Source organism: Manduca sexta, chromosome 16, assembly GCF_014839805.1.
Source record: "Manduca sexta isolate Smith_Timp_Sample1 chromosome 16, JHU_Msex_v1.0, whole genome shotgun sequence".
NCBI classification, from domain to species: Eukaryota; Metazoa; Arthropoda; class Insecta; order Lepidoptera; family Sphingidae; genus Manduca; species Manduca sexta.
In genome coordinates, this window is record NC_051130.1 from 7,284,983 (window position 1) to 7,310,217 (window position 25,235).

Here is a 25,235-nt window from a genome sequence, read left to right on the forward strand (position 1 = left end):
TTTGTTTAGAATTCCTAGATGCAGAAGAAAATCTAAGAAATTGCCATGAACTTTATTTATATTAAATTAAAGTACAACCACATCATATACAGAGTCATTTTGACATCGCGTTTCTAAATGAAACCACATACTTATCTATTTGAAAATAACACTTTACTCTAACTAACTAACTAACAGTCACTTGAGCCGTAGACGTAAAATTAAAAAATGTAAGTTTGGATCAAAGTAAATATTAATAAAGTAATTTTAATTCTACCCGCCCTAAAACTACTACTACTACTCTAAGAGAATTTGTTGCAGTGGCAACTACACACACGCTACATTCGCCTTAAACTACAAAATGATAAAAACATCTGAAAACTAAACCTAGGATTTTTCGTTAAAATTTTAGTAATTAATGGATGATTTTTAGCACAATGTCAACAAAGGTGAACAAGAGTATGTGGTTTCATTTAGTTACGCAATGTCAAAATGACCCTGTATAAATAATCAAAACATCTTTTAAACAATATATAAAAGTATTAAGCTCTAACATATGTGTCACTTAAGGTACACATAACATTAATCAGAATACAGGTAAGTAGTTTAATATATTGTGATGATTATAATAAACTCAAACTTTATGATGAATGAGAAATAAAATGACTATTGTCATTTTGTATTGATCACACTTCTCGATGATATTGCACAAGATTCACACTCAAGTAATTAAACATACACTGCTTCGCAAAAAATATTATGTAAATTTAAATCAAAAATTTTTATTTTACAATATAATTATCATTAGCTAACTATGACGTGATACATTAATAACACATGAACTAAAAGCACCATGGCTATCCGTGATAAAATTATAACGCGTTATCTTAATCATAAAGGTGGTACACCATGCAAAAGCGATGCAGATTGAAGCTATGTGTGAATAAAAAATAGCAATCTTCCATTAATTCATTTCTTGTAAGTTTCGTGTAAAGGCCCAGTCAATGAGTTTCTTGTTATTTTGATGTACCAGAAGATAATCAAACTGGCGCCGAAAATACTTTCTCCAGAACAATTGTAAGTGTATTGCTGACAGCTTTACCCAAGTTTTAATTGGTAGAGAATGTCTAAACATGAACTTCAGCTATCGAAAAACAATGTATAAAATGGGTAAAATAAATAAATACACCGATATCCTGACTTCAGTTTTGGACGTTTAGTTTCGCATCTATGATAATCGAAATCAATACCTACCACATTTTTTTATATCTACGTCTTTACCGCTCCCTCTCCTCCTACTCAAAAGAACATTAGGTGATGGCAGTAATGTTTTTCCTTTTGTTTTCAATTAATATTCAATTTTTCTCTTCGACGATATTTTTAATCCATTTGTAAACTTTGACATTTTGTAATATTTTTAATTGGACATAAGTATCGTGTTGTTGAGGTTTTTTTTTTCGACTTCTTCCTCACGACGGTAACCCGTTCCTAAGGTGAAAGATTCATGACGAATTAATACAGGTTTGGAAAAAGACTGTAAAAATAAAGAAATCTTTGACTTAATATAATTGATTATAACATAGGATTCAGATCCGCAAAATTACAGCAACACCACTAAGTTTAATAGTGTGTACTGTCTACAGTACATAAGTGCAATACAAAAACTGTGACATACAGAGTTAATGAACAAAAAACTTTATAAAATAACTGAGACAGATTACTTTAAAGCCAAGATCGATGTATTACTAGAATGTTTACCTACTTAATAAAGCGTACCGACATATTATAAAAAAGCGACGTTTAAAAAATAACATAAAAAGACCCGTAGACGAGACGTTGATGTACAATATCGTTTTAGATAAAGTCCACATAAAACTGATAACTGGTCTCCTCATGTAGTTTTATGTTCCATGGAATTGTTAAGGCATCTCCTCGAGCAAATGACCTTGAGAATTCATTCATTACTTGGTGGCGCACTAGTTATAATCAGGAACATGCGAAGATTTACAAATAATTGCATTAGAAATAAACTATTAGAAAATTATACTACTTTTTGAAAATTATAAACTGCCAAAATGTTCCTTATTAAATTTTATATGTAATAGTGAACTAAAAATTAAAAATTATAGTGACATTTTATTATAAAATAATTAATGAAACAATATTTATATTATTTACTTATTAGAGAATCATGATGTTTATTTTTTTTTGTATGTTATAAATTAATAGAAATTATCTATTGTATCTTTTGTGTAGTCACAAGGGCTCCGTTTTGTTAGTAGATTGCCTCATATGTTAGTGGAACTTATTGACCGCAACATAAAAAAGTAATGTGGCAATACTGAACTGTTTACATTCGTCCGACTGTTGCTATCAGATGCTACCCGATAGCTTTAGTATATGTTGGCCATTAACCAGACTTACATAATTACATCCATTTGTATGTAAATTTAATGTATACAAAAATACTTATTAATAACATTAAAAAAAACTATTTATCTACGTATTTTTTACGTAATAAAGTAATGCGACCGAACACAGCTCAGTTCCTAACATAGCCCGGTTTTCAAATATCTTAGTAACACTTTACCAAACTATATGAAATTATATGGATTTATGGGTCTGCGTTCATGAAGTTTTATCAGCGACTGATTCCAGTCACTAGTATTTTGAAAATATGTATATTTTTTTCTGTCATTCGATTGGTAATAGGTAATCTATTATTTCCATAATATAAACTTTAAAAGTAAACTTAAGGTACTTAACTTTACCTAAATACCTATTTGAATTATACATAAGTAGTAGATATTGCTTTTTTACCATTTATTGTATTTTTAAAAGATTTTAATGACCTCAGGTGAAATGTTCCAATCTTGGCCCAATACATGCCTCCTAACAGAAATATCTATGTTGAATATCAGATTTATCTAGTTAGTAAAACAGGATGCAGAATATGTAAAGATTACTAAAGTTATGTTAAACCACTCGCTGACGTATTTTGTTTCATATAAATTCATTGCACGACTTTGTAAAATTAAATAACAACGTGGCTGTATTTTTTACACGTTTTGACATCTTATCAGTCAGGAGACGCATTTAAAGCTGATGAGGTGATCCATATCTTATAAACCTTACGTAAGCAAACGAGAAACCGTCTTCCTGATGGTAAGCGGCACCCAAAGCCAATGGACTTAGGTAATACCAAGCCGCTGCCTAGTGGAAGATGAGTTTCTTGTTAAGCCTCGTTTAAAGAAGGAGAGGTATCAATATGAAGTGATCGAGGAACACCGATGCAGGGTATTCATTCCATAGTATTCACCAAGGCCAACTATGCGTTCACATCCTAACACTAAACGTGAGTGTAAAATTTCATCGCTTAAGGACAATAATATCAGCCCTGTATATTATATACTGTCCCACTGTTGAGCACGGGCTTCCTCTACTACCGAGAGGGATTAGGCCTTAATCCACCACGGTGACCTAGTGTGGATTGGTAGACTTCACACACCCTCGAAATTCCTATAGAGAACTTCGCAGGTATATGAATGTTTCCTCACGATGTTTTCCTTCACTGTTAAAGGAAGCGATAATTCACAACGAATACACACATAATTTTTTAGAAAAATCAGAGGTGTGTGCCCTTGGCATTTGAACCTGCGGACATTCGTCTCGGCAGTCCGTTCAACAACCAACTAGGCTATCGCCGCTTTTAATTGCATAAGGATAACTGCTTTAAAATTCATTTATAAGTTTTAAACCAAACATTGCAAAGTAAATAAAAGTTTATAAAAGTTCAAGTACATAAAAATTTAATTTATGCTCCTATATTTCATCCTTTGAACGTAGACTATAAAAAATATTGTTGACAGCACAATGTACTAATATGATCAATTTCACGTACAACAGATGTAGGATATTAGGTGGTGCGCCGGTATAATGGTTAGGTACCATTTTAAACAGGTTCTCGCACACTTCTCGTGGAATAACACACAGATCCGATGTCTTTTCGCGTCTTAAGAGCCTCCACTCTATTCGGGAGATTAAGATCATCCACGTCTTTGCAAGGAAGCAAGTGGGTTAAGCAATTATTTGGAGGCCCCTACCCAGTGTGAGCAGTATGCCGGAATTGCGCATTATAAAGGACTAATCTGTGACCCTGCGTGAAGTACCTCTTTGATCACAAAATGAAGAAATTTTCCCCGTTTTTGGCAAATTTTTCGTTGATGCTCCACTCCTTAAGGTCATAGCATGATGTTATATAGCCATCCTCGATAAATGGGCTATCCAAAACTAAAAACATTTTTCAATTCGAATCAGTAGTTTCTCAGACTAGCACGTTCAAAGAACCTCTTCAGCTCTAAATATAAGTAGAGATTCTGAGCTTATTGAACAGTTAGATCAAGTATAAATTAACAATATTTTAGGCAGTTAGAAAGTTAGAAAAACGTTTCGATAGGCTCATTTTAATTATTATTCCGTTAGGTATATATTTGACAGCGAATATGTATAGTCGACCACAAAAGTAGGTGAACAAAATAAAACAAAACACATTAACGTCAATAGAAATATATTTTTTTATATCTAAAATATAATCATCCCCTTGAGGTTTACTTTCTATAAAAAAAGCGATCGTTGCAAAGTACACAAGTGTTTAAAGGCAATTTGAAATATGTTCAGCCACTTTTGTGAATGACACACATATATAATATTCAAAGTGATTCTAGCAGACACCTGTTTACCAGCTATCTTCATTTTGATGATAGTTTTCTTACAAAAGCTACCGAACGTAGGTAGAAACTTATTACGATTATTGCTTTTAATGTTGAAAAAATATTTGTTTGAATAATAAGAATACCATTAGCCTTTTTTAGTACTATAAATTGCATAGTACAAGTATTTCCTGCGTGAATCGTCCGCATACCTTGCAACAATGATTGAAATAATACCAATTAATTATATTCCGTAAATAAAGTATTAACTTTATTTAATTTCAAATCATAAAAAACACAAAACAATTAAGCATATTTAGCTATAATTTCCTTGAAGTCATTGTTGAATTTTTCTTCCAGAATTTTCATAGACTCTTCGAACACGGCCTTCTGCTCCGGAGTACAATCCTCGCATCTCGTCTTAATGAGACGCGGTCCTTTGTCTGTTGTAAAAATAAGGAAATAGCATTATTAGATCATCATCACCATCATCACACAAAGGCAAGGGCGTTGCCAAGGCAGGTTGAGAGGGGCCGCTGACCCCCCCCCCCCCCTCCAATAGAGGTTCTAAAACTGGAATTAATTCACCAATTCCAATCCTACTATTCCGTATGCTCAATTACGCTATACTCTATGTTATTGTTAAATCGGGAGTGAGGGAGTGGGACGACGACTGTTCACGACTTTACCTACAATTCATACTTTTCTCATTCTCCATATTAACTTGCTCCAATAGGCCATCAGTTGGCGACATGTGCTCTCGACTTTACCTACAATTCATACTTTTCTCATTCTCCATATTAACTTGCTCCAATAGGCCATCAGTTGGCGACATGTGCTCTCGACTTTACCTACAATTCATACTTTTCTCATTCTTCATATCAACTGACCCTTACCCCGCCCCCTGGGCCAACGGCTGGCGATTTCCTTGTCCAAAGGATGTCCACTACTGAAGACAGGCCTAAAGATGTCCAAATCGAAGACCGGAAGCGAATTTATCAAACCGTCACAAATAAATATAGTACAGTTTTTATCAATAACAATATTGTTATTGTTCGCATTTTTATTTATTATAAACATAATAAGTATGTTAGAAGAAGTTATCGCGTAAGGTTATTTAACCTGCTATGATAGTTTCATTATTGAAAGATAAAAAATACAAATTGAGACGTCTAATTTATTAAATAATTACAATGATTATTCGGGTCGGGCCAAATATAATTATTGTAATTTAATTTTCCCATCTTAAAAACTCAGTCGCAATGCGAAGACGAGTAAGTTGACGGTGTACTGACACCGGGCCTCGGAAATCAAGTAAAGCTGTTGGTCCTGCGCCTGAACTCACTCCGGTCATATCGGATTGCCGTCTCACCGGAATATGAGTGTGAAGGAACAGAGAGTACACCTTTGTATTACGTACACATTTGTGCACTATAATATAACCTGCGTACCTGACTGATCTATGGTGATATTGACCACCGTGGCCGAAATTCGGCTAGCAGGGATTCACAATGACAAAGATACTGGTTTTAGCCTCTAACCTCAATTAATTGATGTCATTTAACCGTTTTATCGTCCAAATTAAAATTTATTACAATCAGCATTCGAATTATTATTATAAATCTAAATTGGCTCACAATTACGTCTTAGTTCTTTTCCGAAAAGAAACATATTGTGTCATTAATAATTATGCTATATTTTAATCGAATACCTAGACCATTACGTATATTAATCAACTCAAATGAACAGTTTATCGATTATTTCTTACTTATCTTCAGCGGCTTTCGCTATTATTTAATTAGTAGAATTATTTACCTCTAATAGGTTGGTAGTCGTCGCAAACCCCCCGATCCAATAAGCAATCTATTGCCTTGCTTCTTAGTTTGTCATCCTCCAGTATCATTTTTGCATCAAACATGTCGTAGAGGTCACCATCACGTTCTGGTGCCGATAGTGCACCGAGGACGAAGAGGCAGAGCACTGCGAGCATCTTCATGGTTGTCATACTGTAAAAAAATATATATTCAGGCACGGCTAATAAGGGGCCGTTCAATTATTGCGTCACACATTTTTTTAAGATTTTTGACCCAAATTTTACGCGCCGTAACGTTTTCCTGTACCCTCCCTCCAAAAGTTATGTAACTCTAAAGTGACAATTTTGTTTGTAATATTCACAATTATTTTACGCAAAATACCGGAAAGTCGCTAAAATACCTTTGTTATTGTTTTAAAATAAAAAAAAAAAACAATGTTACGTAACGCTTTGTACGAGAACCCCCTCCCGCCCCTGTAACGCATCGTAACGTTTTACAAAACCCCTCTGTCCCCTAATTGCGTTACGTAATACTTGAACGCCCCCTAACAGCAACCGATCAATGATGGAGGGACCTCCTGATATAATGTTAAGTTGAGATCCCTCGCCAATCGAGCCAATGTTACTGAGTTTTTCAGAACTGTATAATAATGTATTATGCCTACCTATTTATCCCAGAGTGTGGAAATTACGTTAAGCACTAAAGCAGACTTTAAATTTCAATAGCAAAGAGGCAAACGTATACACGAGTCAGCATAAAGTAATTCACCAAGTCGTTTAGTTTAGTTTTATTCATTTTATAATGACTAAATAAATACTCTTCGTAAAATAAATATAATTTTCATTTACCACCAACAATATTAGAAAATTCAACAAGTGACATTATGATAGTTTAAAAATTTAAAATAAGAACCGAAAATAGTTTTTTTTTTAAATATTTATAACATTATGCATATTCCCGGCCAAAAAATGTGCGCCGTAAATGTACGGAACGATTGCTTGAGCCCATTTGGTCGGGGTAGGGCCTAAAGAAATATTTATTCGAGAATATGCGAGGTTTATTGTATCCGGCAAATTCTATGTTTCTTCTTACACAAAAAATGCATCAACTTGGTCCATCGCTTCTGGAATCTTGTTAATGTTCACAAAAACAACTTTGAGCAGGATTAAAAAAATATACAAAGCTGCAAAAAGTTACGTTTACTTGCTAATTTTCTTACTCTACTACGAATTTCGCACTTTTTTTAATTGATTCGCTTCAATTCTCTTTTTTTAAAAAAAAATATAATATTGTGTTACTTCAAATATCGTATTATCTTACCTTTATTTGCACAGGATGTCCGATGTACAATAGACGAGGAATGATACTTGAACTCTGCATTTATACACGCGTCGGGACAATTAGTTTTCCTCTACTATGAGTTTGACTAGAGTAAAATACTAGACCAATTATAGACTATACTGACTCGTATTCGAGATCTGGAAGTAAGAGGATTCCTACCACTAAAGTTATTTCTGTAACATAACATTTTAAATTCTATATATTTTTCGTCTATCATCTATTTTATATATATTTTTTACCTGTTGAAACCAGTCATTATATTTTTAACATTAATGAACTGAATTAATTGCCTAGGCAACCTTAATTGCTGTTCAATTATTATCGGTTTTTCCATGGATTCCTAAAAATGATTAATCAATTTATTTATATTTTTTTGGGCTAGTCCTTTAATATGAAGACTGATTCCTAAGTGTGAGTTGAAGTCATGCACCAAGGGTTCTGTACAAATTTGTACGTAAAGGATCTAAGTATATAAGTTCAAATTTGCCAAACTTAACTTTTCGGTACCAAGACACGGTCATTTCACCAACCACAAATAATAAGTTTGTAATAGTAAATTTGCTTTTTGTTATTAAAGTACAAATTTAAGTGTGATTTTCAAATTTATTCCTAGATACATTTGCTGCAACCTGCTACTGTTTCCTGCCTAATTTCATGATTCTAGTTCAACGAGAAGTAAGTACCCTTTAGATTTTGATTCCCTGTAAATCGCAACATCTCCGAAAATATGCGATTTAAACTCTCATATCTTTGATCGCGTTAACAAGTTTGAATTTTACCCAACTGAAATAAACCGTACACTCGAATATTTGATATAAATATTAACTTGATACCTCTACTCGTTCTGAAGAAAAAGGGTCTTGACAAACAGATAGAGAGGCGGTCAGACAGACAGACAGGCAAAAAGTAGTCCTATAAGGGTTCCTTTTGGGATATGGAACCTTAAAAAGGGTTATTAATTAGCCAGAGCGACTGTATTGATTTAAGCTTCGAAATCGTTACATATTATAAAACAAAGTCACCCGCCGCGTCTGTCTGCCCGAACGTGATAAACTCAAACACTACCGAACGGATTTAGATGATTATGATATGGAGATAGTTTAGGACCCAAGAAGGACATAGGCTACTTTTTATACCGGATATAATTAAAGTAAGTAATATTAATATGTTATTAATTAAAATGGAACAGTTAAGGGGTGGTAGTGCCAGGAAAGACGCATTTGTTTGCAGTAACAAAAAGTAACCAGGGATGGCGAAGATTTATAAGTTACATGCCAATATTTATAAAAACATAATAACCTGCCATTGAAGCAATGAAGAAGTAGCTCCCGTTATTCAACCACTTTCTCTGGCGAACGTTTTTACATACCAAATATACATGCGCTTAATCATAATATTCACTTATTATTTTATATTATCTCAATCATTTTTGACGGGACCGAATTATTTTTTAGACTGGAGCTAGACATATCCTTACTAAAACCTTGAGTTAAAAACCTTACATTTTTAAAAAAATCGTTAATTTCTATGCAATAAAAATTAAACTTTCGCAGACCTCTTTATCGTAACCTCCAAATATAAGTGCCGAGGGCGACTAGCCATCAGATAATCAACAATATCTCACTCATATTACATGGCCAATAGTTTAATGAAGATTATTTTATCACTAAGCAAAGTAAATAGCAACGATTCCATCGCAAACCGGCAGATACCAGTCGGTAGATTTCTATATAACTCCTTAGTTATAAGACCACTATATGAGATCGTTAATACGTCAATAATTAGGCTTACTTATTTCTTATAATGTGTTTTTTTTTTACTATACTTTGAAATTATTTGTGCGTGTAAGGCTGACGGAATTATTTGTCAAAGTTGCCGGTACTGATTAGGGACCATATTAATAGACGCAACTGTGTTTTCTGAAGTGATGTCAGATAAGATGCTGTCAAATTAAGGTCAGCATCTTAAGACAGGCCCTAATCAATAAACCCATATTAAAATCAGTTTAAACAATATTTTAAGTCACAATATGTGACGCATTTTGACAACTGAGTTTTATTTATATAACATCGTCGACTCAGCTAAGAACAGGCTCTTAAATTACAACTTAAGTCTGGTGTATAAATTCAAAGTCTTGCACTAGAATAAAAGCATTCAACTTTGATAGAAATTTCATGGTAACACTTAGTCATACAAATGAAGGCTTAGAAGTACTAAAAGCCATTTATATGTTAAAGCTGATAAGTAAGCAATTATAAATATAAAATGATGATTATAAATAATTACTAACAGTTCCGTATTATTATATGCAAAATTATCGCAATTAGGTATTTAGCACCACGCGAGGGTGACACTAATTATTAAGTAATTTTAGTGTTACAAGATGCAATTTTTTTTCAAATTGTACCTACTTATAAGAAATTCACACTTTCTAGATGTTAGTAAATTTATACTCTATTATTCTTACAATAATAATATCAGCCCTGTATTATATACCATGAACCATCCCACTACTGAGCAAGGGCCTCCTCTACTACTGAAAGAGATTAGGCCTTAGTCCACCAGGATTGGTGTAAGTATACCAATACACTAGTGCGGATTGGTATACTTCACACACACTCAAAATTCCTATAGGGAACTTCTCAGGTATGCAGGTTTTCTCACGATGCTTTCCTTCACCGTTAAAGCAAGTGATAATTCACAAAGAATATACACATAATTTTTAGATTAGTCAGAGGTGTGTGCCTTTGGGATTTGAACCTGCGGCCATTTGTTGCGGCAGACCGATCCACGCCCAACTAAGCTATCGCTGCTTTAATTTTAATTATTTACTAGCTTTTGCTCGCGGCTTCGCCCGCGCGCGAAGTAGTTTACCGGTATATTTTTTTCCGCCTTAATATGTATCTTTATATTATAAATTACACAAAATCATTATAAATTCTAGCCTAGATAGGAATTGTGGGAGATAAGCCCAAGGAGGACAGATGCTCTCATCATTATCTAACATATGAAAAGACGAATCAATGAGCCCACCGCCATATTACTAGCACGATGCACCGCAAGGACGGTGCATGCTAACTAGCAGGCCATCCCCTCAGTAAGGGTTGATATATTTTCTTAAACGTATAGGATTTAGGAAAGGCGATTGTGTGTCCAGATAACTTACAAATCAAAGAAGTTTAAGTACACAGTCTTATTGTAGTTAATAAATGTACGCAATAAAAAATGTACGTAAAAACGCAATGCACATATCTCGTAGCAATTAGCTTATCTAACAATACTCAAATACAATTAACCCTTGTTATAAGTTAATCACGATTATAACACTGGGGCCTTATTCTCTATCCCGCACGTTATTTTAACAGTGCGTAACAAGCACGTAACACAACGCGTCATGTTTAGGACTATAGAAATTTGACATACAGAATATCATTCCACGGACATTTCTCGGAGATAACATGACACGGCCGCGTTACGCGTTTACACTATCATACAGAATAAGGGCCCTGGTTTTTGTATTACACCACCTTGTATTGTTTGAGTAAATACTTCCGTTTATAGCGGCATTTTCCTGTGAATCTTAAGTAGCGAAGGTTTAGTTATTGATTTATTTATCAATTTAGTATACAAAAGCTTACAGTGGAAATACACGAAGACGCTTGAATGAAAAAAAAAACAAATAGACAAAATAAAACAAAACAAAAATTATCAAGCAACAAACAATTAGAAAAAACAATTACCTACTTCTACATTAAAGGAAATTATCATTCAAATTTATGATAATTTGATTCTATATACAAAACTAAATGATGGGTCATCTTTGATTCTGGTTCATCCCAGTACATACAAAACAGACTCTCTCGCCGTATCTGTCTGTCTGAACATGATAATCTAAAAAACTACTAAACAGATTTCGATGAAATTTGGTATGGAGATAATTTAAAAGCCTAGAAAGGACACAGACGATTTTTTTGCCATAAAAACACTTTCACGTGGGCGAAGCTGCAAAAGAAAGATAGTTAGATTTATTATTAAACTAGCTTTTGCCCGCGGCTCCGCCCGCGTTATAAAGTTTTTCAGACTAAAATTTTCCGTTATAAAAGTAGTAGTTTCCCGGGAGCCTATGTTCTTCCCAGGGTCTCAAACTGTCTCCATACTAAATTTCATCTTAATACGTTGGGTAGTTTTTGAGTTTAACACGTTCAGGCAGATAGATGCAGCGGGGAACTTTGTTTTATAATATATTTTTTAGAACTTTTTAAGTGAAACAATCCCGTCATACATCATTGTTGCATAACTTTAACCGTTTACGCAGCGCAGGCAACGGAAGCGCTCAAAACTCATAATTTTCCCCGTTTTTGCAACATGTTTCATTACTGCTCCGCTCCTATTGGTCATAGCGTGATGATATATAACTTTTAGCACTCCACAACAAAGGACTATTCAACACAAAAATATTTTTTCAGTTCGAATCGGTAGTTCCTGAGATTAGCCATTACTGCTCCGCTTCTACTGAATATAGCGTGATGATATATAGCCTATAGCACTCCACGAACAAAGGGCTATCCAACGCAAAAAGAATTTTTCACTTTGGACCGGTAGTTCCTGAGATTATCCATTACTGCTCCGCTCCTATTGGGTATAGCGTGATGATATATAACCTATAGCACTCCACGAACAAAGAGCTATCCAACGCAAAAATATTTTTTCAGTTTGGACCGGTAGTTCCTGAGATTAGCCATTATTGCTCCGCTCTTATTGGGTATAGCGTGATAATATATAGCCTATAGCACTCCACGTACAAAGGGCTATCCAACGCAAAAAGAATTTTTCAGTTTGGACCGGTAGTTCCTGAGATTAGCCATTACTGCCCCGCTCCTATTGGGTATAGCGTGATGATATATAGCCTATAGCACTCCACGAACAAAGGGCTATCCAACGCAAAAAGAATTTTTCAATTTGGACCGGTAGTTCCTGAGATTAGCCATTACTGCTCCGCTTCTACTGAATATAGCGTGATGATATATAGCCTATAGCACTCCACGAACAAAGGGCTATCCAACGCAAAAAGAATTTTTCACTTTGGACCGGTAGTTCCTGAGATTAGCCATTACTGCTCCGCTCCTATTGGGTATAGCGTGATGATATATAACCTATAGCACTCCACGAACAAAGAGCTATCCAACGCAAAAATAATTTTTCAGTTTGGACCGGTAGTTCCTGAGATTAGCCATTATTGCTCCGCTCTTATTGGGTATAGCGTGATAATATATAGCCTATAGCACTCCACGAACAAAGGGCTATCCAACGCAAAAAGATTTTTTCAGTTTGGACCGGTAGTTCCTGAGATTAGCCATTACTGCCCCGCTCCTATTGGGTATAGCGTGATAATATATAGCCTATAGCACTCCACGAACAAAGGGCTATCCAACGCAAAAAGAATTTTTCAATTTGGACCGGTAGTTCCTGAGATTAACCATTACTACCCCGCTTCTATTGGGTATAGCGTGATGATATATAGCCTATAGCACTCCACGAACAAAGGGCTATCCAACGTAAAAAGATTTTTTCGGTTTGGACCGGTAGTTCCTGAGATTAGGGCGTTCAAACAAACAAACAAACTCTTCAGCTTTATATAATAGTATAGATAAATGATTATTTGATATTCTAAAAATTACTGTGGCTCCCTGCAGTTTGCCGCAAATAACGCCGTCAAAATCGTATGAAAATTTGAAAAACTGATCTTGGAGTAAAACACAAAAGTTGTTTAAGGGAAACCCATAAATTACATCACACGATTTCATGAATATTTGACCCTTCTCTCCATCCTTGTCACACGTAGTCACATTTACGGGTATTAGTCACATTTTAGCCACTCGGTGTGAGGTAACATGTTTGTCACTTTTACACAGATCTTTATATGTATAGCCACAGATAGAATTTTTGATTTTGTTTTATTCACAATTAATGTTCTTTGTTTTAATACTGAAGATTCACGAAACTTATGACCGCCGCCCACATGTCACATATCTCACATCATCTCCCTCCGCCCTCTTAACAAGTGACGTCACTAATGAATGGCACCTTAGTTACGAATACATATAAAAAAATGCATTTAACAATGCCTCTTTTATCTTATTTTTATATGGTTATATAATTTTTTTTTTCCAATGTATTCTGCATTGATTTATCTGCATAACAAAATGATAATCATTAAAATAATTAATTTTAGTGGTTACCAAAACATAATTTATAATAAAAATAGATCTAAATACCATTTCCATATCAAGGCCCATGTTAATGAACCTCGTGTTCACCAAACAATGCCAGCAATTGAGATTATCTATAACCAAATGATCCATAATCATTGTAGAGGAAAAGTTTTCCAATTATGCATAAAAAATGTAATTGTGTATATCCGTACAAAAATGGTATAAATATCCGATGAGTTATGAAATTTATACACGAAACTTGACAAAAACTGACAAGAGTATAACAGGTAAGTGTTTAGCTTATTACTCTTCCAACCACGAGTATTAAGAACCTTTGTGAACAGCCTAGGATTAGTTTCGGTTGTAATTTTCGTGGTCCTATATAAAATCAACTTCAAAAGCAATCTAAACAACGATAAGACATCTTGTCAGACTGCAAGCTTCTTTTTAACGTAATATTAAAATTAAATATAACAACATTTGAAGGGTTGCGAACGCCTAATATTTCACCCAATAGTTCGGTGTGTTTATATAAGCCGACCGTTGTCAGGATAACAAAAATAAGTCATGCGTTCGGCTAATTTCGAACGGTTTTTCGGTGTGTTGCGAGGAGTCTCGAAAATATTTTATTCTCATAAAATATTTAAGCGGTACAGGCAATTTATACATGAAACTGGTTATTATTAATGCTACTTTATGTGATAATTTAATCATTCTCCATTTCTCTCTGTGTAAGCTTAAAAATAGGTGATAATATCTGTATAGAAATTTAAAACCCTTAGAAAAGATCGGACGTTCGCGGGGTAAGTTCGGACTTCGTTCTGATAACGCTTCTAAAGCTATTATGATAAGGTCCATAAAATCAAATAGAAGTCTCAATAATGTTAAGAAGAGCGAAATCCACCTTTTTTGTTTCATTGGATTCGTGGTATTTTTTCGTTATACGATTTTACCCCGTTTCCGATCTTACCCCGTATTCGATCATATCCGAACGCACCTTGTCACCGTCGCTTCGTTTTAATTATGTTTATTTAAAGCACTTTGTATATATGATATATAGACGAACTAATGCTAGGGTCATTATAGAATGACCCTAGTATTAAGTATTATAATATAGAAAAATATTCATAACTCGAAAACTATGAAAAATTGCGGAACATACATTCGGATACCCCAAGGGCTGCTCTATCTCTGGACCTCCGCTTGACAATATTTTCTGGGACACCCTGTATATATACTTGTTTATTAATATATACCCATATTTATACATAAATAAATGAATACTTATAAACTAACGAAAAACCTCAATATGAATATAGAAGTCAATATTTTAAATCCAATATACTCTATAATGTTATTTATTAAACGTTCAAGAAGTATAAAGTATTGTATTATTGATTGTTACAATATTATTTAACTGTATTTTTTTTGCTATGAAAGTTATTTGTTACAGTTAATATTGTTTTGTTACAACTCATAGCAAATAATCACCCTGAATATAATAATCATTTGATATTATACAAAGTGACTTCTGAATATGTTGCATTAAAGCTAACTGCTTCGGTGGCGTACTTCTACTACGGTACGAAATGCGAATGCAGTTCTGAAGTCTCGTGTTCGATATTCGGTAAAGTGTTATTCGGATTTTCTATTTAATATCAGCCCGGAGTCTGGACTTTTTCGACATACTAACAGGCTCGCCCCCTACACATTATGGCACGGAATACACACGATAGAAAATAGGTGTTCCTGTTTCACCTCTGCCTACCCCTTCGGGGACAAAAGGTGTTAGTGTGTGTGCATTAGCTAACCCAGTAATTATGGCGTTTCCTTATCATACTGTTGTAATTTGTACTTAAGTAATTAACAATACTTTGTGATGTACTTATTAACATACGTATTGCATTTGCTTTAAAATGTAGCAATAATTGTGTTTCCTTCCCATGCTGCATGCATATGTATTCAGGTAATCAAAATGGTAGTTTATTGTTGTAATTACTGACATGGTCATCTCGTTCTATTCAATAGCCCTAGTTAGATTACAGTTTGCGATAAATACCATTATTAGTGACAGTAATATGAATATTATTTAGTGAATTAGCAGCAGCCGTATCCATAACAGAGTGACTCAACATGTCAACATGGAGGACTAATTATGGTCACCACTCGTCTTTATGGCGTATGTATAAATCCTACAATAATATACTTCAAGAAATTGGTTAAGAAAAATCGAATGATAACTAATTCTGTCCATAATTGGTGATTTTCAACTTATTTGTTATTGTAACTCAAACACAGTGTAAATTTCCTCTTTTAATTTTATGGACGTAGTGTTCATTTCTAGAAAGTCGTGCACCCACTTACGTTCGTAATTTTGAGTTTGTATCTAGTGTTATCAAGTAGTTTAGTGGACCTAATAAAGAAATAAAAAAAATATCTTGACTTTCTGTAGGAATAAGTATTTAAAAGTTAAATTGTATAGCAAGAACTATTTTAAAGTTTTTGCTAGGTTGTTTTTTGGTTACTGAAGATACACAAGTTAGATACAGGTTAGAAATCTTTATTGCTCATTAATTTAAATTTAATGAGCAAAAAAAGATAACAAACAACTTATTAATAAAAATGCTATTTTAACATTAAACTCGAATAACCACGGCTATTATTGCAGGTAGCTACTTGGCCTTAAATTATTTATTTGCATTGTTTCTGATGGGGAATTTAATCCCAAAAGTATATTACACAAGGACCAACATATTGGACCCTATTTTAAACCCGATATAAAATGTAGTAAAATAAACACAAATATTAACTATGAACTTAACCCCTTGTAACAAAAGATAAGCAAATTCTTCCCAGGTTCTCAGTAAAGTTTACAATAATATGAAACGCCTTATTTATTTTCATAGCAACACGCTTATTTTCATTGCTCAATTCATACATTAGGCTTATTTAACATCTTGAATAAGATAATCAATGCATCAAAATATGATTATTTTGGTTTAATATTATTAAAATTTCATGGCCCAAAGCACCAGCACCCCTATTCTTTCATTAGTATCTATTTGTTTCATTTAAGGCCGGAAGCGTGTGCGCGATTCTTATTTTGAGTGCTTATTGGCTTCAAGAAGCTCTTCTCTTAATCGATGATGTCTGTCTTCTAGTGACTGTCCTTAGCCAAGGACCGCAGGGCCCTCAGTGTGGTCACTTACATCTAAGGGTTCGTTGTAGCAGAAAAAAGGGAAACCAGGTCCCACTTGATCGTCTACCGGCCTGTGTTATAAAAAACTCTTGACGTCAAATTTTGTTTCGGCTAGTTTCCCTTTATTTATGTAACAAATTACTATTTTCAGATACTTTTTCTAAAATGAAGGTACTTCTACTTGCTGTGGTATTCGTTGCCACGGTGTGGTGCTATGACGAAAAATACGACAAAATAGACGTCGATAAGATAATTGCTGATGATAACCTGTTTAAAGCATACATCGACTGTATGCTTGACAAAGGGCCTTGTAAGGAGGAATATTCTGAAGACTTTAAAAGTAAGTGTATCACAAAGTATCCTTATTTACGAGTAGTTTCTTTTTCTTTATAATATATTGTAAACCTTACTAGACTGCCTCAATGGCGTAGTTATAATGTGTGCGCGGTACGAGCACTGCTCTGAGATCCCGAGTTGGATCCCGGGTCGGGCAAAGGTGATATTTGAGATTTTCTAGTCACTATCAGCCCGGAGTTTGTAATTTATTCCTTATATTGCAAAAGGCTCGCCTACTATCACATCATGGGACGAAACACACTTGGCAAAAAGTGGATACTTTTAATAGCAACCCGCCAGGGATAACGTTATGTGTATGTTTGTTTTTATTTGTAAACCTAACACACAATCACACCTGTAGATGCCAACCGCCACGACACAGCCTAGAACTCAATTTATTTTAAAGTAGTTTAGCAAATACATAATAAATATATAGGTAAATTATATTCAATTGGAATAATCTAATAATTTAATTCAGGTCCTGTATGCATTTCCAAAAAAACAAGTAAATATTTATTTACTATTTCTTAAACTAATAGCATAATAATGTTAACGCTACCATGCTATTGAATTTTTTATCTTCTTTTACATTTTAATTTAGCCGTCAATCTAAAGTCCGATTTTGGTTTCCGAGTGGCCCTGACATGCTGTATTTGTCGCCCTTGGCACTGTTTCATATTCATATCCTGTTTTCCATATTATTTTGACTAGTTCTGTAGAACGTAATTATTAGTATACTTAATCGAATCTAGTAGACACTAATATAAATAAAACTAATTTAATATATACAAAATTACAATATTAAAACATATTTATATATTTTTTACTAGGAATAGGATTATAGAGGCGATTTTTGTCATTGTTTAACTTTCTTTAAGAAAGCAAAAAATCGTCAAGTTTATTTAATTTAGCTCGAATATTTACGAGTACAAAATATAAACTTACTATCACTGACATACAGGAAAATAATTATTCAAATGAACATACATTATAGTTTCTATCATAAAGTGATTTGATTGTATGCATATATTTTCATTTCGAAAATATATGCATACCGACGAACATATCCATCTAAGATCCGGTGCAACTATAGTTATCATTAATATGAATTTACATTAAAAAGCGTCATTGATCATGTGTTATGGATATTTACCATTGTTTTTAGTTTAACTTTGAAATCAAATACCTGTTCATTTCAGTAAAAATCACATTACCTAAATTACAAGAAGTTAGTAATAATATGCAATTATGTTAACAAAAATATATTTATAGAACTCCTGCCGGAAGTCATAGCAACATCATGCAGCAAATGTAACGAGATACAAAGACAAAATGTAAGGAAGACCGTAAAAGCACTAAGTAATAAGAAACCAGATGAATTCAATGAATTTAGGAAAAAATATGATCCTAATCGTGAGCATGAGAAAGACTTCGCTGCTTTCGTCCTAGCTGTTGACTAAAGTAATGAAAATAATCTGCCAAGTTAAAGGAATTATGGCTATACCCCAAAGGACTTATGTATGTGGAGTATTACTTCTTTATTAAAATTAATTGCAAGTTACCAATGTTTTTTATTTTATATACCCTATTTAACAATCATGAAGGTAACTTTTTTGTATTTTTTTTTGCTACGCTATCTTACCGCTGTTATAAATAATGTACATACAAATAATTCAAGCAAAAAATCCCAACTGCGGAGGGCGTAATATTTGGTTATGATCTGGCACGATATACTAAAACAATCATCAAGCACAGCATCAGCAATATGATGTAAAATCACGGAATCTGATGATGCGGAACGGTTGCACGACATCAAAGATTATGTGACTGACTTGCACAATCTATGGAGTTACGTCACGGTGCACTGGCTGGTGGCGCAAGCGGCTTGACTGGCGCTGCTGACACAATAACCCACATGCTGCGCAACCGGCTAAATTAATAGCAATATACACGGTCCTTCGTTGAAGGATGTTGCAAATATTATCTGTAGGTCGCTCCTCCACAGCTTATGGACTCAACTTGGGCCTCATTTTTTAAACTAGTTGCATGTGGAACGGACTGCCGAGACGAATATCCGCAGGTTCCAATACCAAGGGTACAGACCTCTGACTTTTGTAAACATTATATGAATATTCGTTGTGACACATCGCTTGTTTTAACAGTGAAGGAAAACATCGTGAGGAAACCTGCATACCTATAGGAATTTTGAAGGAGTGTGAAGTATACCATTACGCACTAGGCCAGCGTGGTGGACTAAGGCCTAATCCTGCCCACTAGTGGATGAGGCCCGTTCCCAACAGTGGGACTGTATACAATACAGGGCTGATATTATTATTGTAGCTTTTCTACGGGAAATTACGGTATAAAGGCCGGTCCTTTTGGAAGGCTTGCGTGGGGACATGGATCCAACACGTAGAGGCCCCTTTAAGATACATTACTCTAGTTGGGGTTTATATTATTATTATTATATAATTATTGAGCAACTTGATTGTTAGATTTAGAATGTCGCTCTATCTGCATTTCAAGAAGTGTCTATTCAGTAGGTAAGATTTGGGACACATCCATATTATTATTAATAGACACTTCTTTTCATTATTAATAAATTTAAATCTAATATAATATGTAGTACACCACTTTTATTCCATAAACTCATCAATTATGGAAAATCAAACAAACTATTTTTGTATAAAATATCAAATATTTTTATTACAATATCAGTCAACATCATGATATTTAAATAAATAACACAACAATGTATCTGTAATCCAATTAACACTGTTAACCACTACAATCGAATAAATTAAAACTGAAAACCCTATTTCGGACACTGAGTATTATTTCAGACTTATTGTTTTCAGAATTTATAAAACTAAAGAATATTATGATTAGTTATGTAGAGAGCATAAACTATTTAAAGGACGTAGAAGCATCAAGTGTAATTGGAAATCCACCACGTTTACCTTGAAATGAAAATTAAATTTAAACTTAACCAATTGTGTCTCTAACTCGAATGCTTAACTTCCCTGAATGAATTTGTCGAAGTTGGCGCGGTGCTTGCCCGAAGGATCATTTTTCTTCACGAGCTCTTCCCATTGCTTAGGATATTTCTGTTGGATCGCTTTGATCACTTTTCTGATGTTCACCTTCTGTTTTTCGGTGCACTTGGCGCAAGTCGTCTCTACCGCCTCTGGTAACGCTTCTGTAAATTTAAGGATAACATTTGAATTAAAAGAAATATTTCTTCTTTTTTGAGTAAATATTTAATGTAATTATTAATGACACGTAATCTGGATATATTTATCGTATATTCATCACACTAGTTAGATGTATTGCATCTCAGAATTAAAAATTACGTGCAACATAAGATCTATCAATATAATCTAATTTGATTGTGCTTGATACAAAAATAATTAATTACCTTTAATGTTAGCTCATTACATGAGAACGAATTTCTTTAGAAAAAGTTATTTAACCTCAATATGCAATGTGCATAGCTTTGCTTCTACATTAATTACTATTTTAATTTAAAATATATGTTTAAAAATGTACATATTCAATTATAGCCTCCTTTGATATAATGTTGAAACCAACTAACGACAAAAATGGTACTACAAAATTTCAACATTGGTATAATTCAAAGATTCACTTAAGCAACCTTCTGAAATCCCTATTTTTATTGAGTCGATGTAACAACGTATCCTTTGCGCCGTACCCTCGACCCAGTTTGCGCCAATACGTTCGAACTGGCAATATCGGTTTACCCTATGTTACGCAAATGTAAATCTTCGACGACAAATAATTCTCACTTTACTACGTGAATGTTACAATTTACCACTATCATCGATGCGTAAATTTTAAATTAATATTCCTACAAAATATTTCGATACATTGTCCAGTAAATTTTAAAGTTGATAATATTGTTTAATCTTAATGTTTTTTCGTATAATTAAACAAATATTCGTAATAAAAGGGCACTTACTTTTGAAATCGGTTCCTTCGGGCGTGCACCGGCCTTTGTCAAGGAAACAGTTTATGTACGCCTTCAGTAGCCTTTCGTTCGAGATCAATGTGTCCACGTCAAAGTTGTCATATTTTGGATTATATTTCTCAGCAGCGAAACACGCTGCTACCAGAAAAGTCAGTACAATGACGGTTCTCATGATGTATACTCTGGAAATAACAATAAGTTCAAAAAATCAACCACACTGTATCGTCTCCAACGTCAGAATGCATCTACGAATCGTCTATCAGTATACAAAATCAGTTTGCCGTTGTCACCATGAACATTGGACGGGACCGGGGTGTGATCTGAATTTAAATGACGTTGTTAATAGTCGTTTATATTTATTAAAAACATAAATTAATGTTGAAGTATTCATGCGTCTACAATTGTTAACTGGAACGTCACTGTTTCTATTTTTTTTAAATCACAGTTCACTTTGACACTAGCGAGAGGTTCATTCACCCACCTTTTACTCTCTATAATGGGCCTAAAGAACTAGCTGTGGCCGAAAGCGACAGTGGTTTATATTGACGAAGCGTACCCACTACCTTCGGTGATACTTGGGTCAATCGTTAAGAAGGTGACTCATTCGACTTTGGACCTTGCCTGAAATACTTACGAACTATAATGGACAAGCGGTGAGGACTATTGTTGGTGAAATGTATTTCTTAGGCCGCAGCCCAAACATATCATAGATTGCCGCATATTACCAGGAACTTGAGCAATTCACAAGACGTCATGGACACGAGTGATACAATTTTTTTGTTTCATAGTGTGGCAAAATAAGGATATACGCCATTCTTAATAAAAGTTAATGTTGAACATTTTTATTACTTTTATTATATGTCGAAAATAAAAAGTGCCGATAGTCGTTTGTTTTCGCTCTTTTCTTCGATCAAATAGACTTTTTCTACAATTTGCATAATATATTTTTAAATTATCCGCGTAATGTTTTGTCATTTTCTGTACTGTTGATATAGAGCAGTCCAATTATTTGACTTCAAGGCGGTGCGCCCAGCAAAAAGGCACGCTAAACGTAATTTTAGAAGATACTTATAAAAAAATTATAATTCATAAATAAAAATAATAAACATCATATTTCTACAGTATTCTATCTTTACTTTTGCTCTTTCAAATTTATTATAATATTAATATTGTTTTATTAATTTGGTTATGATAATGCAACTAAAATTTTCTATTCCGTGCATCTTATCCTAAAGTACAATTCATTATAATTTGAAACTAGCACTTCTCTATCACACTCTTAAGGACGTATGCTTCAGGGAGGGCCTTAACTAAGATGCAAATTCTGTCCTCACTATATTGATTTTCCCGCAATTACCTTACGTTTTAACTAGTAGATAATAAATTGTCCCTCATGAAAAAAAAACTAACAAAAAACTATAAATCATATGGCTAAACTGCAATGAGAAAAGGTTTAATACAATTACTTCATTGTAGAGTTATGATCAAAAACTGATCAATAAATCAGTAAAAATCTGATATGGACAAGAGTTACAACCTAATATCTGTAACTTTTGTAAAAAATGTTTAGAATCTTCGCATTCATATTATCGTCACCGAGCTATCACGATTTGTTTTTAAAAGAAGTTGAGTATAAAGTTTCAATTAAATGATCTAATTAAATCATTTTAGAGATAGCACCTAAAAAAACCTAGCAAACATAAAGTACTTAATGTTGTTATTCTGTATACGAGTTCATAAACCAATAAATATGCGCGCGACGTTTTCGTCTAAGCTTCAATGATCGATGAGTAACACATGAGAACAAAGAAAAATATTTGTCATTGTAAATTCCGCTAAGGAAGTTACAAGTTCCTTTAAACTCACCTCGTAGGTACTAACTTAACCGACTTCAAAAAGGAGGTTCCTTACATACATTCAAGCATTTGCTATAACCTTCTCGAAGGCGTCATAGTACTTATTTTCTGGATCAAATTTTTGTCTCAATTCTGCGTGGCTTTCTGGAAAATTTCTTTTAAATGCGTTAAATGTCTTTCGCGCGAACCTCTTCTGATTAGGAGTGCATTTGCCACAAGCTGTCACTATCACCTCGGGTATGATCTCTGAAAAGATAGAAAAAAGAATATGATACAAGTTCTATGCTTTTGTTTCCCAGTATACAAGTGAGTTCTTCGCACATACGATTTTGGTCAATAACTCTCACTCGACAATTGTTTTTTTTTTTTGCTTTTATTCGCCACCTTGTTTCTCGAAATATACGCTATTAAAAATAGTAACTCTTAAATAATATAGATCTTGGCTACTCAATCCTAGGCCCAGATGAAGTTGGCCCATGAAAACAAACAAAAAAAATGCCTGCATAATTTAAAAAAAAAATATGCCGCAGAACGAACGAATCTCGCCTCGTCTCGTATCCTTATTAGATTTTTATTACACAATTATTAAATGGAAATAAAATAGGCACTATACATGGCCCACCGAAATTAACCCAACTATTAAAAAAGTTGAGCAGACATGCGATAGATCTGTTAATAAGATTATATTTATTCTTGATGAGCTGTATAGAATTTATCTTCGTCGTATTACTTTACATTCACAGGGATTATGATAGGAAGTGCAAATACCATTTTTAATTTATTTTATTTGAGAATAATTCATTTTTTTTCCTGGTAAGCGATGTGACTACTTGTGTACCTCATAGTTACAATGCAGTCCAAGTTCAATATTTTTTTAGGTAATACTGCCGATTCGTCCCAGCTTCGCGCGGATATTACTAATTATCTAGATATAATGATTTCTTATGTTTACGTGAATGTTAGACATTAAAATTAAACTTATCGACTGCCGAGGAGTAATCATCTCTCGTCAGTCGACATTCTGATGGACCCCAATCCACCTATCATGAGATGTGTAGGTCACTTCACCGTGCACGTAAAAAACAATCCTAATACAACTTTTAAAAACATCTTTATAGACTATCGACATTTTCAATGAAATAACAAATTTTATGTTAATAAACATTACTAAAAGAAAGCATTTTCATAAACATTGTTCCCAAACCTTTGGTCTCGACACAAGCACGTAATCGTATTTTACATTCATTCCGCTAAATTTAAATATTGACGTCACACACGGATTTGTATGGGGAATCCGCAACCGCCTAGACTGACGTAGTTACGAATTCTAAATGGTTATTTACTAATTTACAAGATAAAAACGTGAAGAACGAAAACGAAATTGCACGCAAGGTTTCTTCAGTTATACTAAAATTATTAAAAAATCTACGCATGACTGAAATTTCGGCGTATTAAAATATTGTTTCTTGTTTCTTGCGACTATTTGAAAAGACATTCTCATCGCAATACTCAATTTTCTAACATTTTGACTATTTTAGTGACGAGTCTTTAAAACAATACAAATATTATTTTGATAATTTTGTTGCGATATGTTAATAAAAATCTCAGTTAAACCGAGGAAACCATAATAATACATTAAAGGAATTGGAATACATGCACATTTTCACACGAGTAATATTTTTATTTGCGGTTTCACATGGTCAAGTATTTACAAATGTATTTGTGTGACTAGAATATTCAGTGTGGGAACAGAGCATACTATACTCTATTTTAAATTTAAGTACAAAATACTATTTTTTGC

General features: G+C 33.8%; 3 protein-coding genes across 7 annotated transcripts; 1 reads left to right on the top strand and 2 right to left on the bottom strand.

Annotated features, from left to right (window-relative positions):
• Positions 1 to 4,529: 4,529 nt before the first annotated feature.
• LOC115446240 lies at positions 4,530 to 7,923 on the bottom strand. 2 transcript variants are annotated; one of them, XM_030172824.1, is made up of 3 exons: positions 7,823 to 7,923; positions 6,504 to 6,694; positions 4,530 to 5,131 (listed from the first exon to the last, which is right to left on the bottom strand). In XM_030172824.1, the coding sequence occupies exons 2-3, from the start codon at positions 6,691 to 6,693 to the stop codon at positions 4,995 to 4,997; spliced, it is 327 nt and encodes a 108-aa protein (XP_030028684.1). In that variant the 5' UTR covers position 6,694; positions 7,823 to 7,923; the 3' UTR covers positions 4,530 to 4,994. The 2 variants fall into 2 exon arrangements, with proteins under 2 accessions (XP_030028684.1, XP_030028683.1); XM_030172823.1 differs by lacking the exon at positions 7,823 to 7,923 and adding an exon at positions 7,595 to 7,635.
• A 6,381-nt stretch (positions 7,924 to 14,304) lies between these two features.
• On the top strand, positions 14,305 to 19,151 carry LOC115446230 (ejaculatory bulb-specific protein 3). 2 transcript variants are annotated; one of them, XM_030172808.1, is made up of 3 exons: positions 14,305 to 14,342; positions 17,406 to 17,594; positions 18,863 to 19,151. In XM_030172808.1, exons 2-3 carry the CDS (start codon positions 17,420 to 17,422, stop codon positions 19,048 to 19,050), a joined length of 363 nt encoding a protein of 120 aa, XP_030028668.1. In that variant the 5' UTR covers positions 14,305 to 14,342; positions 17,406 to 17,419; the 3' UTR covers positions 19,051 to 19,151. The 2 variants fall into 2 exon arrangements, with proteins under 2 accessions (XP_030028668.1, XP_030028667.1); XM_030172807.1 differs by lacking the exon at positions 14,305 to 14,342 and adding an exon at positions 16,174 to 16,234.
• Positions 19,152 to 20,268: 1,117 nt separating this feature from the next.
• Positions 20,269 to 23,680, bottom strand: LOC115446238 (ejaculatory bulb-specific protein 3). Of its 3 annotated transcripts, none has more exons than XM_030172821.1 (3): positions 23,445 to 23,680; positions 21,570 to 21,760; positions 20,269 to 20,789 (listed from the first exon to the last, which is right to left on the bottom strand). In XM_030172821.1, exons 2-3 carry the CDS (start codon positions 21,748 to 21,750, stop codon positions 20,605 to 20,607), a joined length of 366 nt encoding a protein of 121 aa, XP_030028681.1. In that variant the 5' UTR covers positions 21,751 to 21,760; positions 23,445 to 23,680; the 3' UTR covers positions 20,269 to 20,604. The 3 variants fall into 3 exon arrangements, with proteins under 3 accessions (XP_030028681.1, XP_030028680.1, XP_030028679.1); XM_030172820.2 differs by lacking the exon at positions 23,445 to 23,680 and adding an exon at positions 22,060 to 22,161; XM_030172819.2 differs by lacking the exon at positions 23,445 to 23,680 and having other exon boundaries at positions 21,570 to 21,959.
• Positions 23,681 to 25,235: the final 1,555 nt, after the last annotated feature.

Coding starts and splice junctions, on each gene's coding strand:
- LOC115446230 (XM_030172807.1), top strand. CDS start 16,189: ATGTCAACATGGAGGACTAATTATGGTCACCACTCGTCTTTATGGC. Junction 16,235..17,405: donor TCACCACTCGTCTTTATGGC/GTATGTATAAAT, acceptor TACTATTTTCAG/ATACTTTTTCTAAAATGAAG. Junction 17,595..18,862: donor ATATTCTGAAGACTTTAAAA/GTAAGTGTATCA, acceptor ATATATTTATAG/AACTCCTGCCGGAAGTCATA.
- LOC115446240 (XM_030172823.1), bottom strand. CDS start 7,620: ATGGACCAAGTTGATGCATTTTTTGT. Junction 6,695..7,594: donor CAAGTTGATGCATTTTTTGT/GTAAGAAGAAAC, acceptor ATTTTTTTACAG/TATGACAACCATGAAGATGC. Junction 5,132..6,503: donor CGACTACCAACCTATTAGAG/GTAAATAATTCT, acceptor TTTTTACAACAG/ACAAAGGACCGCGTCTCATT.
- LOC115446238 (XM_030172821.1), bottom strand. CDS start 21,750: ATGAGAACCGTCATTGTACTGACTTTTCTGGTAGCAGCGTGTTTCGCT. Junction 20,790..21,569: donor CGAAGGAACCGATTTCAAAA/GTAAGTGCCCTT, acceptor TTAAATTTACAG/AAGCGTTACCAGAGGCGGTA.